Source organism: Dendrobates tinctorius, unplaced genomic scaffold (genome assembly GCF_039654945.1).
Source record: "Dendrobates tinctorius isolate UK_male_01 unplaced genomic scaffold, ASM3965494v1 ptg000129l, whole genome shotgun sequence".
In the NCBI taxonomy this organism is placed as follows: Eukaryota; Metazoa; Chordata; class Amphibia; order Anura; family Dendrobatidae; genus Dendrobates; species Dendrobates tinctorius.
In genome coordinates this window covers 24,277,223-24,295,222 of record NW_027361797.1, presented here as the reverse complement: position 1 = coordinate 24,295,222, position 18,000 = coordinate 24,277,223, and the positions used below count along the sequence as shown (strand labels likewise).

Sequence of the window (18,000 nt, the reverse complement as noted above, 5' to 3'; positions counted from 1 at the left end):
AGCTGTGTCCCCCTCTGCTCTTGCTTGGTAGTTGTAGCTTTCTCCTGTTTGGACACCCTACATATCACTGATGCATAGAGACGGGCAGTGAAGCGCACACTGCAGAGACCCGAGAGCACTTCAGGGTTAAGGACTGCTTCAAAATAAAGCAGTGGAGCCTGTGCCTATTGGTGAGCCTTCCAGAGAGAAGGCAAGAAGCGCCTGTGGCTCTGCACTGTAACCTCTACTGCCATAAAATACAATGGAGAGAGCATATACATGGATGACCGCCTTGCATACACATCTCTGGAGAGCCAAAGGGGGTTCAAGAGAACCAAAACCTAGTCTTTCTGCAGGACATGTCTGTAACCTCATGGATGGAGGCCACCCAGCAGTGTCTTGTGTGGCCCCAGACCGCAGGTTGTGCACCCCTGGTGTATAATAATAAATGAAGGCTTGTCCAGGAAATCGCAGTCCATACTCTGTCCATGAATTGCAGACATGTGTACTCTGCCTGAATAATCTCCCCAGCCTCTCCTGTGCTGCCAGTTCCCGGGTCCCTGTTGGTCTGTTTCCTGGCCTCCTGCAATGATGTTTCTATATGGCCATGTGACCCCTGTAGCCAATCACTGACTGCAGCGGTAACCATACGACTTTCCTGTGTAGTCAGTGATTGGCTACTGTAGACACATGTCCATCTCAAAATGTCACAGCAAACTGGGAATCTGCATTTCTCTTGTAGCTAACCGATTATGGGGGGACCCCTACATACAGTACAAGACCTCCAGAGACTCCATGGAGAATATCGGAATCTTTTAGGAATATAGATTTTATGAACTTGATCCGTAGCCATCTTTATAGTTTGGTTTTCCTTAGTGCTTGTAGTGTTTTTCTTCTATTAATGCTACATATTTTTTGCTTGCAGTTTTGGACCCATTGAGTATAAAGGCCCGTTGACAGCAGGATATATTGAGAAGTTTATTCGAAGAGTCATGAGTCCCGTTTTATATATTTCTTCAATGGAAAAATTAAAGGATTTTCTTTCCAACTTGGAGGTATTTGCAGCTTGCAACTTTTCTAGTTGCGCCAACAATTTTTGTCGTTATTGATCTTGTGCTGAAGGGATAATTCCTTGCAAAATGTCAGAATAAATCCTTTGGGAGGAATTAGATTTTTTTGTTGTGTTTTTTTTTTTTTCTTTTTTAATTCACCTCCCCCCCCCTGTTAACGCCTTCGTGCGGCCTACATTTGTCATGTCGTTTCCCCTTTTTCTTCTTTAGCCTGCAGTTGGCGTTCATACGAAACCGCAATTTTTATTTTTTTTACTTCAGTATTGTAGTACCGTATATAATCCAAGCTTCAAGTCCTCTAAGGAGGCTAAAAAAAAAAAATAGTTTAAATGTAGAAAATAAAATAATAAAAAAAATTTTTTCCCCATGAAAAATAATTAATATTTATTTTGTATTTTTATTTTTGAAAGCTTTTTTTATTTTTTGCTAAAAATCATGCCTGTAATTAAAAATTGTAAGCAGCCTGTATGTATCACTGTAAATGTGGCCTGGTCAGTAAGGTCAAATGTGGCGTCGGAGGCATTATGGGTCATGTTTATCAAGCTAAATGCACTATGATTTTCGATTAATTTGCACCCCCCCCCCCCCCCCCCCAAAAAAAACAAAGCAAAAAACCTGTCTTTGCTGACTTTCATAGAATCGTAGAGTTGGAAGGGACCTCCTGGGCCATCTGGTCCAACCCCCTGCTCAAAGCAGGATTCGCTAAATCATCCCTGTCAGATGTTTGTCCAGCCTCTGTTTGAAGACTTCCATTGAAGGAGAACTCACCACTTCTCGTGGCAGCTTGTTCCACTCATTGATCACTCTAACTGTCAAAAAGTTTTTTCTAATATCTAATCTGTGTCTCCTCCCATTCAGTTTCATCCCATTGCTTCTAGTCTTTCCTTGTGCAAATGAGACTAAAGTTGATCCTTCTACAATGTGACAGCCCTTTAGATATTTGTAGACAGCTATTAAGTCTCCTTCTTTTTTGCAAACTAAACATTCCCAAATCCTGCAACCTTTCCTCATAAGGGTGGTTTCACATTAGCGCTTTTTAAGCGCACGCACGGCCGGGGGTAGCTCCGCCCCCGAGCCGGCTCTCTGCCCGGCGTGCCCGCCCCTTGCTTGTAGCGCCGCCTCCTAGCGCACAGCGGCGCCTGCGATCGGCGCACCCTATCTTTAGCATAGGGTGCGCAGATCGTGCGCAGGCCGTGCGCTAGTTGCGCTTTGACCTGCGCTGCGCACTTTTGACGGTGCGCCGTGCGCGCCAAAATCAAACTTTTCGGATTTTGGCGCGCACGGCGCACCGTAGTAAGCAGCGCAGGTCAAAGCGCAACTAGCGCACGGCCTGCGCACGATCTGCGCACCCTATGCTAAAGATAGGGTGCGCCGATCGCAGGCGCCGCTGTGCGCTAGGAGGCGGCGCTACAAGCAAGGGGCGGGCACGCTGGGCAGAGAGCCGGCTCGGGGGCGGAGCTACCCCCGGCCGTGCGTGCGCTTAAAAAGCGCTAATGTTAAACCACCCTAAGACAGGGTTTGCAGACCGGTCACCATTCTGGTCGCTCTTTTCTGAACTTGCTCCAGTTTGTTGATGTCTTTTTTAAAATGTGGTGCCCAAAACTGGACACAATATTCCAGATGAGGTCTGACCAAAGAGGAGTAGAGGGAAATAATTACTTCACGTGATCTAGACTGTATGCTTCTGTTAATACATCCTAGAATTGCATTTGCCTTTTTTGCTGCTGCATCACACTGTTGACTCATATTCAGTCTGTGATCTATTAGTATACCCGAGTCTTTTTCACATGTGCTGTTGCTTAGCCCTATTCCTCCCATTCTGTATATGCTTTTTTTCATTTTTATTGCCAAGATGTACTACTTTGCATTTTTCCCTGTTAAAAATCATTTTGTTAGTTGCTGCCCACTTCTCCAGTTTATTTATATCTTTTTGAATCCTCTCTCTCTCTTCTCTAGTATTAACTATCCCTCCTAGCTTTGTGTCATCAGCAAATTTAATCAGTTTACCCTCAATTCCTTCATCTAAATCGTTGATAAAGATGTTGAACAATACAGGGCCCAGGACAGAGCCCTGTGGTACCCCACTTGAGACATTCTTCCAACTGGATGTGCAGCCATTTACAACCACTCTTTGGGTCCGATCACTAAGCCAGTTATGAATCCACCTAACAGTTGCCATGTCCATTCCATACTTAGTCATTTTTTCAATAAGGATTGTATGAGATACTTTGTCAAATGCTTTGCTGAAGTCAAGATATACTATATCTACAGCATTTCCTTGATCCACCCAATCAGTGATTCCGTCATAGAAGGAAATTAAGTTAGTCTGACATGACTTATTAGTTACAAACCCATGCTGACTCTGTTTAATCACTTCATTCTTATCCAGGTACTGACATACATGTTGTTTAATAATTTGTTCAAAGATCTTTCCTGGTATAGAATTCAGACTCACCAGCATATAGTTGCCTGGGTCCACCTTCTTCCCCTTTTTGAAGATAGGAACAACATTTGCTCTTCTCCAGTCTTCTGGGACTTCTCCTGTTCTCCAAGAATTTTCAAAGATTATGGAGAGGGGTTCAAAAATTTCTTCTGCTATCTCCTTCAGTACTCTGGGGTGTAATTCATCTGGACCTGGAGACTTGAATTCATTTAGGTTAGCTAAGTGTTTCCTCACTATCTTTCTGTTTATAGATATCCTGGATTCTTCTATTCCCTTAATGGGACCGTGAATAACAGTTGATGTTACATTTCCTTTCTGAGAGAAAACAGATGCAAAATAGGAATTTAAAAGTTCGGCCTTCTCATCATCCTGTCTTACCATTTCATCATTTTCATCCTGTAAAAATCCTATAGCATCTTTGACTTTTCTTTTACTTTTGACATATCTCCAAAATCCTTTTATTGCTTTTGACATCTCTTGCAAGCCTCAATTCATTGTCAGCTTTAGTAATCTGATTTGTGTCCTGCAGGTTCTGCAGACAGCATTATATTCTTCTTTAGATATGCCTCCCTCTTTCCATTTTATAAACATTTCTTTCTTCCTTTTTAGCATGTGCTTAAGTTCTGTGTTCATCCATCCTGGTTTCCTTCAATGCTTCCTATTCCCTCTTTTCGGAATTGTTAACAATTGTGCTTTGAGAATTTCATTTTTCAAGATTTCCCATCCTTCCTGGACATTTTTGTCTTTAAGGATATCCAGCCATTGGATACTCATCATGTGCTTTAGACACGTTTTGTGCCTTGTCCTTCAAGGTGCATAGCAACGCAAAACCATGTGTCTAAACAGTCACTAACCTTTTGGCACAAACTTTGAAACTTTTGACATTAATTCCCATTTTCAAGATCCTATCCCAATGTATAGTAGGTATAATAACAATGATCTTAGCAAATAAAATGTCTCCAATTAGAAATATAGTATAGTTCTTCTGATTCACCGTTTCTTTATCCTCATGTGCAGGCATTGTAGGACCTTTGGGTATCCATGGTTACATCCACTGATAGAGTGCCAGTTGGTTAGCTAGTTGCTAATGGTCGTAACAATGGATGCCTAAGGTCCTGCACAAGAGGAAAGAGACGTAGCGAATCAGAAGAACTATACTACATTTCTAATTGGGGGTATTTGCTAATATTGTTATTACACTTGCTACATATTGGGATAGGAGCTTTGCGATGGGAATACCCCTTTTAGTTAACTAATCGGTGGTATAAACTTAGTCCTGGCAGTCTTAAAATTAGACGTATTTATCAAACCACATGAACCATTGCTAAATGCTAAGGATTACACAGTACTGATAAGTATGTATAACATACAGCAAAAATATTAACCCCGTGTCTTCTCCTTTCGAGTAACACAACAGGTTGGATTAGATGACCATGAATGCTTGTGCTGTCTTACATTTTTTTTATAGCCTTTTAAAAAATTTTTTTTTTCTTTGCGAGAAAGACCCCATTCGTCTTTATTATATTCTCTGGAAATTCCAATTTTGCCAGGGGAAAAAAATATATATTTTTTCCGCTTACAACATGTACCATACGGTTTAACAATTTTGTGTTGACCGACTTTTATGGACACAGCAATATCATGTTTGTTTGTTTTTCACTAAGGAATTTTATTTGTGTCCCCTTTAGAGGACCTCACAGGAGAGTGACTATTCAGCGTGGGGGTCTTCAGCAGCTCCAACCCACTGGCACTACATAGTTGTGTTTGCGGGAGAGCTAAATGGACGCCTTGCCCAGATCTCTGGCATAAATGCCGCTGTCAGTGATTGACAGTGGCACTTGTGGGGTTAACAGCAGAGATCGCCGTTAGTGTTGACTGCTGGAGGTAGATGCCACAGGTCATACAGCCTGAGCCCACGCCACGCTTCGACGTGTGCCATGACCTATTATAAATGTGGACTTTGTACTTGCAAAGGTTTTTTTTTTTTTTTTTTTTATTATATGTGTATGTATATATAGCTTTTGCTGAATGAGGACAGGCCTGTGATAATAATCACTGGCCACCAGGTGGCGCTAGCTATTTAATGTAATGCATGAGCCAGCCCTTCCTGTGTCTGGCATTAGGACAGATCTTGATGTGACGCCACTCCTTTCTCAGGCCGGGGGGCGCTCTTGTGTTGGACTTTACATTAGACGATTGTGTCACTATCACAGAAATAAAGTAAGTTACCTTAACAGAATTCAAACCAACTCCATTATTGCCAGTGCGGTCGATCTTGTACTGTTTGCTGTACAACCCGACAGACACAAAGAGTAACCCTTCAGGTAATAAATGGCCGGTCAATTGGCAGTGCAATTAAAACACAAAACATCCATATACCTCAGTCACGTTTATATGGACTATCATATGTGTGTTTTATCAGGGAATTCCTTCAGCAAAAGAAAGGAGACCAAAAGCCGTACTGAAATGAGGATAACAACACACAGGCCCAGGCAATATACCCCCATATAGCCCCTACATACAGTATGATCCCCCCACAATGCCATACATACCATATGAATCCACACACAGACCCCTACACATACAGTATGAGCCCCCACATGGCTACCTATATAAATAGTATGAGCCCACACACAGCCTCCTATATACATTAGTTTACCCATAGTCCTCTATAGGTAGTGTGAGCCCCCACAAAGCTGCCTGTGTAGTGAGCCCCCACAAAGCTGCCTGTGTAGTGAGCCCCCACAAAGCTGCCTGTGTAGTGAGCCCCCACAAAGCTGCCTGTGTAGTGAGCCCCCACAAAGCTGCCTGTGTAGTGAGCCCCCACAAAGCTGCCTGTGTAGTGAGCCCCCACAAAGCTGCCTGTGTAGTGAGCCCCCACAAAGCTGCCTGTGTAGTGAGCCCCCACAAAGCTGCCTGTGTAGTGAGCCCCCACAAAGCTGCCTGTGTAGTGAGCCCCCACAAAGCTGCCTGTGTAGTGAGCCCCCACAAAGCTGCCTGTGTAGTGAGCCCCCACAAAGCTGCCTGTGTAGTGAGCCCCCACAAAGCTGCCTGTGTAGTGAGCCCCCACAAAGCTGCCTGTGTAGTGAGCCCCCACAAAGCTGCCTGTGTAGTGAGCCCCCACAAAGCTGCCTGTGTAGTGAGCCCCCACAAAGCTGCCTGTGTAGTGAGCCCCCACAAAGCTGCCTGTGTAGTGAGCCCCCACAAAGCTGCCTGTGTAGTGAGCCCCCACAAAGCTGCCTGTGTAGTGAGCCCCCACAAAGCTGCCTGTGTAGTGAGCCCCCACAAAGCTGCCTGTGTGTAGTGTGAGCCCCCACAAAGCTGCCTGTGTGTAGTGTGAGCCCCCACAAAGCCGCCTGTGTGTAGTGTGAGCCCCCACAAAGCCGCCTGTGTGTAGTGTGAGCCCCCACAAAGCCGCCTATGTGCAGTGTGTGTGCACATCACATATACATATTCATGAAAATTTACATGCTCCCCTCTCTTCTATTTCCTTGGTGCTCTGCTCTGGCCAATGAGGTTCCACTTTTACTGGGCCGCGTGTACATGCTAGCACGATAACGTCATTGCGCTGGCAGGTCACAACAGAGGTGACGGGAGCTTCCGTGGAGCTGCACTGCCGTTCTGCATGATCAGCAGCGCAGAGGCAGGAAAGCTCCCTGCCGGGATATGTGCACCCCAGATGGCAGCGTACAAAACATTGATGGCAATCTGGCGATGGGCCCTGGGCGACTGCCCACATTGCCTTCATTATAATCCACCTATGGTGTCTGTTACCTTTTTCCAACATTAAGAACAAAATTTGGCATGCTAGTGTGACCCTAACCTAACTACATGTTCTCTGCCACAGGGCTGTGGAGTCGGTATAAAATGGACCGATAGCCAATAGACTGTAAGCTTGCGAGCAGGGCCCTCACTCCTCTTGGTATTTGTTATAATCTACTGTATGTGATTATTGTTATGCTGTAATGTCTATTGTCTGTACAAATCCCCTCTGAAATGTAAAGTGCTGCGGAATATGTCGGCGCTATAAAAATAAAATTTATTATTATTATTATTATAATATATAATACATTGGGTACCTCAGCACAATGCAGGATAAGCCTCTTACTTATTTGCATTTATTTATTTGGGGTGGGACAGAGGGACGGATAATGTTTAATACATTGTGCGTTTTTCAGTGACTAGGACCCCCACTCTGTAGATATAGATTATTTACATGGGACTGCTTCAGAGAAGTCTAGAGCTGCTGCTGAGTGACCGCTCAGTGTATTCCTATGGGCTGCAGCTGTGATTTCCCAGCGTTCCTCTTTGTACAGACTTTACACCTCGGAGTCCACGATATTTCTTTTTTACATTAAATCCATGCTCTTCTGTGGATGTGATACGTTTTTATAAACAAATGTTAACCTTGCAATAAGACAGCATGGATATCATTCATCGCAGTCCCTTTTATCGTTTTCTCTTGTAGCCTGGCGTCCTGGGTTTTTTCGAATTTAATGCGTCACCTCAACCTCCTGGATATCTGACTTTTTTCCGATCTGCTCTTCACTCCTTACAGAAAGGTATGTGCATGCCTGTACTGATGAGACCACAGTCAGTCTCAGTGATGTTCTTTTGGATTAAATGGGCTCATGCCAAGCCAATCACACTTCTGTGAAATCAACCTGTCCAGTTGTGAAGCAACATTGATTGTGAATATATTTCTCCTGCTGTTGTGCAAATGAAACAGACAATAAGTAGGTAGAAATGATAGGCAATTAACAAGACAACACTTATAAAGGAGTGGTTTTGCTGGGGGTGACCACAGACCATTTCTCTGTTCTCAACCTTTTTGACTGTTTTTTGTTCACTTTTGCATTTTGTCATTGCTCTCACCCATAGAGGTACAGTAGCATGAGGCAATGTCTACAACCCACAGAAGTTGCTCAGGTAGTGCAGCTCATCCACGATGGCACATCAATTCTAGCTATGGCAAGAAAAGTAGCTATGTCTGTCAGCACAGTGTCCCGAGCATGGAGCAGATACCAGGAGATATGGAGGGGGCCGTAGGAGGGTAACAACCAGGCAACAGGAACCCTACCTCCTCCTTTGTGTCTGCTCAAACTGTCAGAAACACAAGTGGGTGTTGTGCTTACAGCCCAACGTCGTGCAGGGTGATTGGCATTTGCCAGAGAACACCAAGATTGCCACATTTGCCATTGGGGCCCAGTGCTCTTCACGAATGAGAGCAGGTTCGCACTGAGCACATGTGACCGAGATTGGAGACGCTGTGGAGAATGTTCATCTGCCTGCAACATTCTCCAGCGCGACCTGTTTGACAATGGGTTAGTAATGGTGTAGGGAGGCATTTCTTTGGAGGGCTGTATAGCCCTCCATGTGCTCGCCAGAGGTTCCCAGACTGCCATTGGATACCGGGATGAGATCCTCAGACTCATTGTGAGACCATATGTAGGTTCACTGGGCCCTGGGTTCCTTCTGATGCATGACAATGCTAGGCCTCATGTAGCTGAAGTATCAGTAGTTCCTGCATGATGAAGGCATTCATGCTATGGACTGGCCTGCTTGTTACCCAGACTTGAATCAATCAAGCACATCTGTGACATCATGTCTCGTTCCATCCACCAACACCATGTTGCACCACAGACTGTCCAGTAAGTTGACTGGTGCTTTAATTCAGGTCTGGGAAGAGATTCCTCAGGAGAACATTCGTCGCCTCATTAGGAGCATGCCCAGTCATTGTAGGGAGGTCATATAGGCACGTGGAGGCCACACACACTACTGAACATCATTTCCTTGTCTTGAGGCATTTCCACTGAAGTTGGATCACCCTTTAATTTGGTTTTCCACTTTGATTAGGAGTATCATTCCAAATGCAACCATTTCCTACATGTAATGAGGATGACCTGGAATATGGGCAACCTTGTTATATAAAATAAAAAAAAAAAATATGCACCACGTAATCACTTGGATAGTAATGATAGGAGACATGTTCCCAGCCCCTGTGGTCCGGGTGTTCTTGTGCCCAGAGCCGTGTAGTGTATGTTCTACTTTGTGACGCTCATTACTGCAGTGAATCATGAGATGATTACCGTGCCCCGCACACAGTGCCAGCTCTGCTGCTTTTATTAGGTCGCACTGAGGAGATGATTATTGTAAATGCCATCTACCCTTTTGGGATAATAAATGAGTACAAAATATCACTAGCAGCAGTCAGCGGTGGCTGTAAGACAAAAGGGTTGGTTGTGTTTATTCTTTATTCTCTCTGAACTGTTTCAGTCATTAGCTGCCAGAAATGCTAGAAAAACATATCAGTATGTTCTTTTATTTGGGCGCGGTGTTCATCCCATGACTGATATTCGAATCCCTCTAGAAGTCCCATGTAAATCAGGCTGGAAATGCCCTATCGGCGTTCCAGTGCACTTGGAAATTGTAGTCTGCATGGGTCTGTGCTAGCATTCTCGTGACTGGCACATAAGAGCTCTACAAAACAGAGGTCTTGGTTGTGGGGCTGTGTAGTCCCTAGTCTTCTCTCCCATATAGATGCTGACCATTTCCCATTATGTGAGCCCCCACAAAGCTGCCTGTGTAGTGAGCCCCCACAAGATCATCATCAAGAAGGAAAATCCACAGAGTTATGGGAATCACAGGATCCATGGATATGTTAATGATATGCAAATGATGAAAAAATGGAAACCGAATGATCAAAACATCTTTATTGATTTAGTATTGAGTATGAGTGCCACATGCAGAAATCCCTGCACTTATACACCTTGGCTGCTATCAGTGATGTTAATGGTTGCCTGAGGAATATTCTGACATCCTGAAGGCATTATGGCAAATCATCACGATCCGCTGCTGGCAGCTAATTTTGCAGTTGTCATCCAGTGATGATTCAGATATACTCTAAGCAGGACAAATCACTGCAGACCATGTAGCACATGTTTAGGCCATGCTGGCTGCTCACTGTAGCACTAGGAACATGAGGCTTGGTATTATCGTGAATACAGCTCTTGGAACACATGGACAAATGTTCGCACCACTGGTTCCGTGACCGGAGCTATATAACGCCAAGCTATTGGTACAGCTGGTAAGTAGAGGTGTGCAGCTACCCCACACCATAATCCTGGGAGTAGTTGTGACATTCATGATGGCCTCTTTATTGACCTCATGCCACTGCACTCAAAGGCTATCATGGTGAAGAGAAAGATGTCAATGGAGGCTGGAGTGGAAGTCTTGGATGCAGTCATATCTGGAGACCTCGTGGGAAATGCCGGGGCCACCGCAAGGGAACATCATCCCTACCCCTCTCCCAGGATTATGGTGTGTTGTGGCATAATGTGCGGTAGGATTTTTCGCCCTGATGGGGAAGCCTTGATGCTTGTGAGTCTGGTCATTGAGCTCTGAATCATGGTGGGGGTTGGTGACATTTTGTGGTCTTAATTCTTTTTTTTTTTTTAATTTCTCCTGTCATTTTCTCTGCAGATTATATAGATACTATACGCTTTGGTGTAATCACTCGTCAAGCACTTGCAAAGGAAATCTCTCTCAGCAGTCCTGGAAGTATTTATTTGCATAGAAATCTCAATTCATCTTTAGTAAGTACTTCAGGAGTTAAAAAAAAAAAAAAAAAAAATAAGGGAGCTTTTCTATTGCGTTCAGACACCCGTTCATTGGTCCCATTGGGGCTTGCGTCCAAACTTTACCCCCGCAAGATGGGAGTCGGACGGATGCGATTGACGGGACCATAGCCTAGAATGGTGCCGGCAGAGCAAACATGCACTCTCACGTGCATCATTTTTGATCATATACACCTACTGGAGACGGAAACCCAGTGAGCTGCTTGCACCAGATTGTGTTAGACAACCGGCTCCTTGCCTCCACAACTGCAGAGTTAGACTCTGCACTGGTGGTGCAGACATGATTTATGTTTGTGTTCCTGATCGCTGTGTACACTGTGCTGAATAACCACCGCTTGCAGGGACAGGGCTTCCTCTTCTGGACTTTGAGATCATGTGATCGCTGGGTGTAAGGAGTCAGCAGGGTCCTAAGGGACCCAGCCTGTTCTGCTACACAAGCAGTAGGTGAATTGTCTCTTAACTTGAGCCAATATACCAGCAACAGTTACAGAGGAAATCTGCAATAAAACTATGTTCAGATGCCCCCCCCGTAAGGTCTTTTAATACCTTATGGGGAGAAGAATTTGTGAAATCAATGAAAAAGTAAATTTAACGTAAACGTTTCAAAAAATAAAAAATTCTGGAAAGGGGAAACAATTGTAAAATAGTATGTATATAATAAAAAAAGTGTTTATATTGTGACAGTCACTGGTAAAGTGCTAGAGGGGAGATACGATTCACTGAGGCTATTAGCTTCAATGATTGAAAACCCAAAAGTTTCCTCCAGCTCACTATGTTGAGAGGGGTTAAACGGTCATTTTAAGGGCTGGGTTTTTGTGGATAACCATAGAGCGGGTGGGAGGTTGCTCACCTTATCTCCGCCCCAGGGTGTGGTCTGGGGCTTAAATAGTCAGTCTGCTAAGGCAGTCAGTGTTTAGTAAGACTGGAAAGAGGAATTCCAGCACTTTGTGTCCTGAGAAGGAAAAACTAAGCCAGTGGGTGGTTATTATCCTGAGCGGGCTAATCCCCACAGATGCAGACTGTATACCATTTTGTTTTTCATGTTTTTTTGCCGAAGTTCTGTGTTTATTTTCCCTTCGCATTGGTTTGTGCCACATGTCTCCTAAACCAACAGAAGATTTAAAGGGACGGTGTACCTGTGTCTACCTCTATGTCCAGCCGAGTGAGGTGATCTACCACACTATGGAAAAAATATTTTCAATATCCAAAACAAGAAACGTTATTTTAGAGCTCTTGAAAGCGCATGTACGATAAACCCCGAAAGTGTGCCTGGTTAGGAAAGTGGCCCGATCGTGAACTGGTTTCTAATCTGTACTTTTTGGGTGTTTCAGTCCTTTTGTTTTTTTTCTTTTACTGGCAGGTGTACCCTATTCATGTAACGAATTTCACAGCTACAAATATTTTCAAGTGGGCATTAGATAATCGTGAGCGCTTGCTTCATTGGCTACGTCCTCATGGTGGTAAAAGTCTTCTTCTGAATAACGAGCTGAAGAAAGGCCCGGCCCTCTTCATGTTCCTACCTTTTGACCCGCTTGCTGATGAACAGCCCCTGCTGGATGAGGTTAGTGGCTACTCATGGTTATGCTGTTTCCAGTAAAGCTACACTCGGATTTCACTGAAAGAGAACATGTCAGCACATTCTATATATAAATATATATTCTGATCATCACCTGTACTAATAATTTATGGGAGAAGCACTTAACGTGGTGATGGCTGCTCGTGGAGCTGGAAAGCCTTTTCCCTTTTTCCAGAGGCGTGCGGGGGGTTCTGTTAGCGTTGCAGAATCCTTTGTTCCCTTTGGACACAGTAGGTTACACAACTTGTTGATCCGCTTATGTGAGCGTCTGAGCACAAACTGCGTCCATCACCCCTCACCCAATACTTTTACCCTACATGCAAATAACCAAATGCTACATTATGCTTATGCTCGTTTCTCTTCTGCAGTTTGCTGTTTTTTTTTTTTTTTTTTTACTTTACCCCAATAGTGATGCACTAAGGCTCTGTTCACACTAGTCACAGCTCCATTTGCTAACCCATAATTATGGTGAATCAGCTATTTAATCCCATTGTCTAGTTTCTTTTTTTTTCTGGAAGACCTTTTTAAATGTATTATCTTGAACCAAATGTGCCGTGTGTCTTGTAGATCATGGACGTTGTCCTGAGGTACAGCCGCTGCACTCCAGGCCCGCTCTCTGACCGCCAGGAGCGAGAAGATCTGGACTCCTTTCCATTCCTGTGCTGTAACACTATTGTCCTGCCAAAGTGGCAGCTCCTGTCCAGGGTCCAGAACATGTGTGAGCTTTGTGTGAACCACAGCCGAGGAGTCTCCCTGAGCTCCGTCTCTGAGACAAACTGCAGCTTTCTGCACATCACCGCCGCCTTAGAGTCCTTCTACCTCCAAGAACATTTCTTCTTGAACTTCATGTCATCTGTGAGAGAATGCAGCAACTTTCTCAGCTCCTACAGCCCCTACTTCTTTTATACAGCGTGTTGTCAGACAGTGAGCAGAGGGTTGATTGCTTCCACCTCCAGCCAAGACCGCGCGTTCTCTGTGCTTTCTTCCCAAGGGAAGGCCCCTAATGAGCAATCGTCACATATAGTGCCTCATATTGAGGAGAAGGAACCAGTCCCTTCCAGCTATCATATGAGCAATGACAGCATCGCTGGCCTCAGGTGCAGGACCAACAAGACCTTAAATATGTATCTCCTGGATTCCAACTTATCCTGGTTGTATGCGGAGAGGCTGGGGGCCTCTGGTCAGGAGAGAAAGTTTGCTGCTATCATTGACTTGAAAGAAGAGGTCCATTATATCATAGACCAGAGTCAGACCCTCATCGGACCCTCGCTAGGTATGCCCATGTAGAAGTGTCTCACATTGTCTATGGGAGTTGACCTCACAATCTATGTAGCCAAACCTGAGGCTGTCCATACACATGAGGTATTTTGGGGGCCAATATGTGGCATACCTTCTGTCATTAACAGCCCCCCAAAAGCTGCAGATCATGGCAGATGACATTCATGTGGAAAAGTATGCAATTTTAACATAACTGATGAGCAGGGTTGGCATGGTTTATTCCAAAAGGGAGGGGGTCAGCGCTGCAACATTTTTAGAGAAGGGCTCCCAATAATTTCATTAGTTATACGTGTGTGGACTGCAGTGCAATTGCATTTATATACTCGCCAATTACCGTGTTCCCCAGTTTCCAGCACCACCCCGCTCCTCTTCACTCACGTGGCTTCTGTCCTCCCCGGCTCACACTGTGGTCTGTGTGATTCGGAAGTCACTTTATCAGCTTGTGCACACCATCAATTTTTTTTGGACAAGTGCTATATGTGGTTTTGATAGCTGGCACTTGTAACTACAGTGGCATGTAAAAGTTTGGGCACCCCTGGTCAAAATTACTGTTATTGTGACCAGTTAAGCAAGCTGAAGATGGAATGATCTCTAAAAGGGCTAAAGTTAAAGATGACACATTTTCTCTGTATTTTAGGCCCAAAAAAATATATATTGTCATTTTTTTACATTTTAAAAATTACAATAAGGAAAATAGGCTAATGCAAAAGTTTGGGCACCCTGCATAGTTAGTACCTAGTAGCACTCCCTTTTAAAAATATCACAGCTTGTAAACGCTTTTAGTAGCCAGCCAAGAGTCTTTCAATTCTTGTTTGATGGATTTTCATCCATTCTTCCTTGGAAAATTCTACCATTTCTGTGAGATTCCTGGGTCACCTTGCATGCACTGCTATTTTGAGGACTAGCCACAGATTTTCAATGATGATCGAATCGGGGGACTGTTAGGGCCATTGAAAAACCTTTAGCCTTTTGAGGGAGTCTATTGTGGATTTTGATGTGTGTGATCGTTATCCATTTGTAGAAGCCATCCTGTTTTCAAATTCAGCTTTTTTACACATGGTGTTATGTTTGCATCAAGAATTTGTTGAAATTTAATTGAATCCATTCTTCCCTCTACTTGTGAAATGTTCCCTCTGCCATTGTCTGCAACACAACCCGAAAAAATGATTGATCCATCCCCATGCTTAATGGTTGGAGAGATGTTCTTTTCCTGAAATTCTATGCAATTTTTTCTCTGCCCATACCTTTGATCATTGCGACCAAAGAGTTTTATTTTAACTTCAACGATTCACAGGACATGTTTCTAAAATGCATTGGGCTTGTTTAGATGTTCTTTTGCATACCTCTGATGCTGAATTTTATGGTGAGGGTGCAGGAGAGGTTTTCTTCTGATGACGCTTCCATGAAGGCCATATTTGATAAGGTGTCTCTGAACAGTAGAACAATTACCACAACTCCAGAATCTGCTAAATCTTTCTGAAGGTCTTTTGCAGTCAAGTGGGGGTTCTGATATGCCTTTCTAGCAATCCTACAAGCAGCTCTCTCTGAAATTTTGCTTGGCCTTCCAGACCTTATCTTGACCTCCACTATTCCTGTAAACTGCTATTTCTGAATTGCATATTGAACTGAGGAAAGGACAACTTGAAAACGCTGTGCTATCTTCTTATAGCCTTCTCCTGCTTTGTGGGCCTCCACCATTTTCATTTTCAGAGTGCTAGGCAGCTGCTTAAAAGAACCCATGGTGGCTGTTTTTTCGCACAAGGTTGGAGGAGGCTATGTGTTTCTAAACCTGTGGAATCTGCATCAGCTGGCCTTTCCTTACATTGAGGGTGAACAAGCCATATCCCTTACAGGCTAATTAAGGTCTGAAACCTTGGTCAAAGTTATCTGAGCACACAAATCTCCAAAGGTGCCCAAACTTTAGCATCGGACCATTTTTCTTTTTGTAATTTTTAAAATGTGAAAAAATTACAATGTCTATTTCTGCATGTCTGAGAAAAGCTGATGCTGCTCTGATCAGAGTAAGTGAAAGGTGAAGAAAGCGACAACAGCACCCACAATAGCAAACGATATCGTCTCTATTATTAAATCACAAAATATTGGGAGATGGCTGCGTTTCGATGTCTCCCTTTATTTTGTAACGTAACAATAAAGAAGATATTTTTTGCTACCATGGATACTATTGTCGCTTTTCACCTTTTGGATTTTACGGTGGGTTGGGTTCATCTTTTTTTGGCACATCTGCAACCATTACCTACAGATTATCTTATTTGTTGGGAAGTGCTGCCCTACACTTGCCACCTTTCTGATCAGAGTAATTGGACTGTTTTTCTTGGATGTGGAGAAAACGGTGGTGTGAGCCTACCCTTACATTAAAAGTCTACGAAGCTTCCCTCTGACACCCCATAGACTTGCTCTGTAAAAGCCACTTCCGGTCACCCACAAACCCCAGTGTTAGCGGCAAATCAGAATAGAAGATGTGGGTAGAGGACTGGAGCTGCGCTGTAAACTGGGGAAGGCGGCGATCTGTGAGTATGTTACCGCACTTACATAGGTATTTCTAAAAACAAAAGAAGAAATATTGGGGTGTTTTTTTAGATGAGGTGTGCGCCTTTTAATGAACTGTGTTCAGTTCACTCCAAAGCCGGTTTACATGTGATCTTTGAGCCAAGGGCAAAAAGAATGGGAAATCTAAAGATGAACACGGCTACTTTGTTTCTTTCTGGATTCACTTCTGGTTTAGACACGGATCAAAAACTGAATGTGTGATTCCAGTATAATAGTGGCTTCATATATGGGGTGACATTTCTAGTGATGGCTTGATGAATTTTCCCTAAGATTGAAGCTTTGATTGGCATCCACTAATGACTAAACATGATGGGTTCCAGGTTTGGATTTCACAACTTTTTTCTGAAAACCCGGCAGCGGTCCTGTGTACCGTGTATGCCGTAAAGGTCTTGGGTCCTATTTGAGAAACAGTATTTATGTATGTTTTTTGTAGATAATGACTTCCCTAATTATCTACTTTTTTTTTTTTTTCCAGAGGTTTTTATCCAGAACTTCAGCAAAGTTTACAGTCCGCTGCGGAGGCATCTAGTCAGTGACCCTGGGCTAGGAACGTTACGATCACAACTAATCACTGAAGTTACGACTACTACTTTTCGTCATGTTGTTCTGGACAGTGAAAAGGTTTGTGTTGTGTCTGTACAATGACTTGTAAACGCGGAAGGGCTTCATGTAGGATGAGCAGAATGCCGGGCTTTCCTTCTTCAATCCTTACAAAGTAATACGACTTTACTACGGCTCCCGGCCGGTGATCCTGGGCAGCCAGGCTCAATGGGCCATTCAGACACTCCGGGTCAAGCAATGAGCTGATGAATGGGAGTATTGTCCACGGGCGGGTGGTGGGATTACAACCATGCCAGTCTTCTATGTTTGGCAGTGTATGTGATGTAAGCGGGCCAACCAGAGGGCAGCTACTTTCAAAAAATGATTTCAGAGACTTAGATGTGATGTCTTTTGTAGACTTGTCAGGTCATATCTGTTTGCGCCTTAACTCATGACACCCTGTATAACCACAATTGTCTCTTTGGCAGGATGTGTTGTTGCTGTTCTATACAACCTGGTGTGGTTTTTGTGCCTCTCTGAATCATGTTTTTATCCGACTCTCGCAGCTATTGGCTACAGACAGTCTCATTGTAGCTAGGTAAGATAGTAGTATTATCACATAAACTTAGTCTGACAATGGTGGTATTGGCAAGAAGATGGACCATTTAGAGAAGTTGGCTTGCCATAACTAGAAGATGGTGTGATAAATTATTGATCACTGGGAAGGGGGGGCGACCACGGAGTCCCACACTGATTCTGAGAACAGGGCTCTGGAGTCTCCTATTCATGGAAGAGCCAGGGGTCTTACCCAAAGACCATGATTGGAGAGGTGTGCATGGGGTTACCAGTGCCCTGTTCTTGACACTGGTGGGGTATCCCAGCAATAGGACGCCCGGCAATCTGCAACGT

At 44.0% G+C, this 18,000-nt stretch overlaps 1 protein-coding gene across 1 annotated transcript in view; it reads left to right on the top strand.

Moving 5' to 3' along the window:
• Positions 1–18,000, top strand: part of TXNDC11 (thioredoxin domain containing 11) — a 52,271-nt gene that overhangs the window by 18,497 nt on the left and 15,774 nt on the right. Inside the window, exons 4-10 of the mRNA XM_073542867.1 lie at positions 905–1,034; positions 7,961–8,054; positions 10,975–11,087; positions 12,490–12,690; positions 13,273–13,978; positions 17,027–17,172; positions 17,580–17,689. Of these exons, the coding sequence (XP_073398968.1) occupies positions 905–1,034; positions 7,961–8,054; positions 10,975–11,087; positions 12,490–12,690; positions 13,273–13,978; positions 17,027–17,172; positions 17,580–17,689 (1,500 nt within the window). The remainder of the gene's footprint in view (positions 1–904; positions 1,035–7,960; positions 8,055–10,974; positions 11,088–12,489; positions 12,691–13,272; positions 13,979–17,026; positions 17,173–17,579; positions 17,690–18,000) is intronic.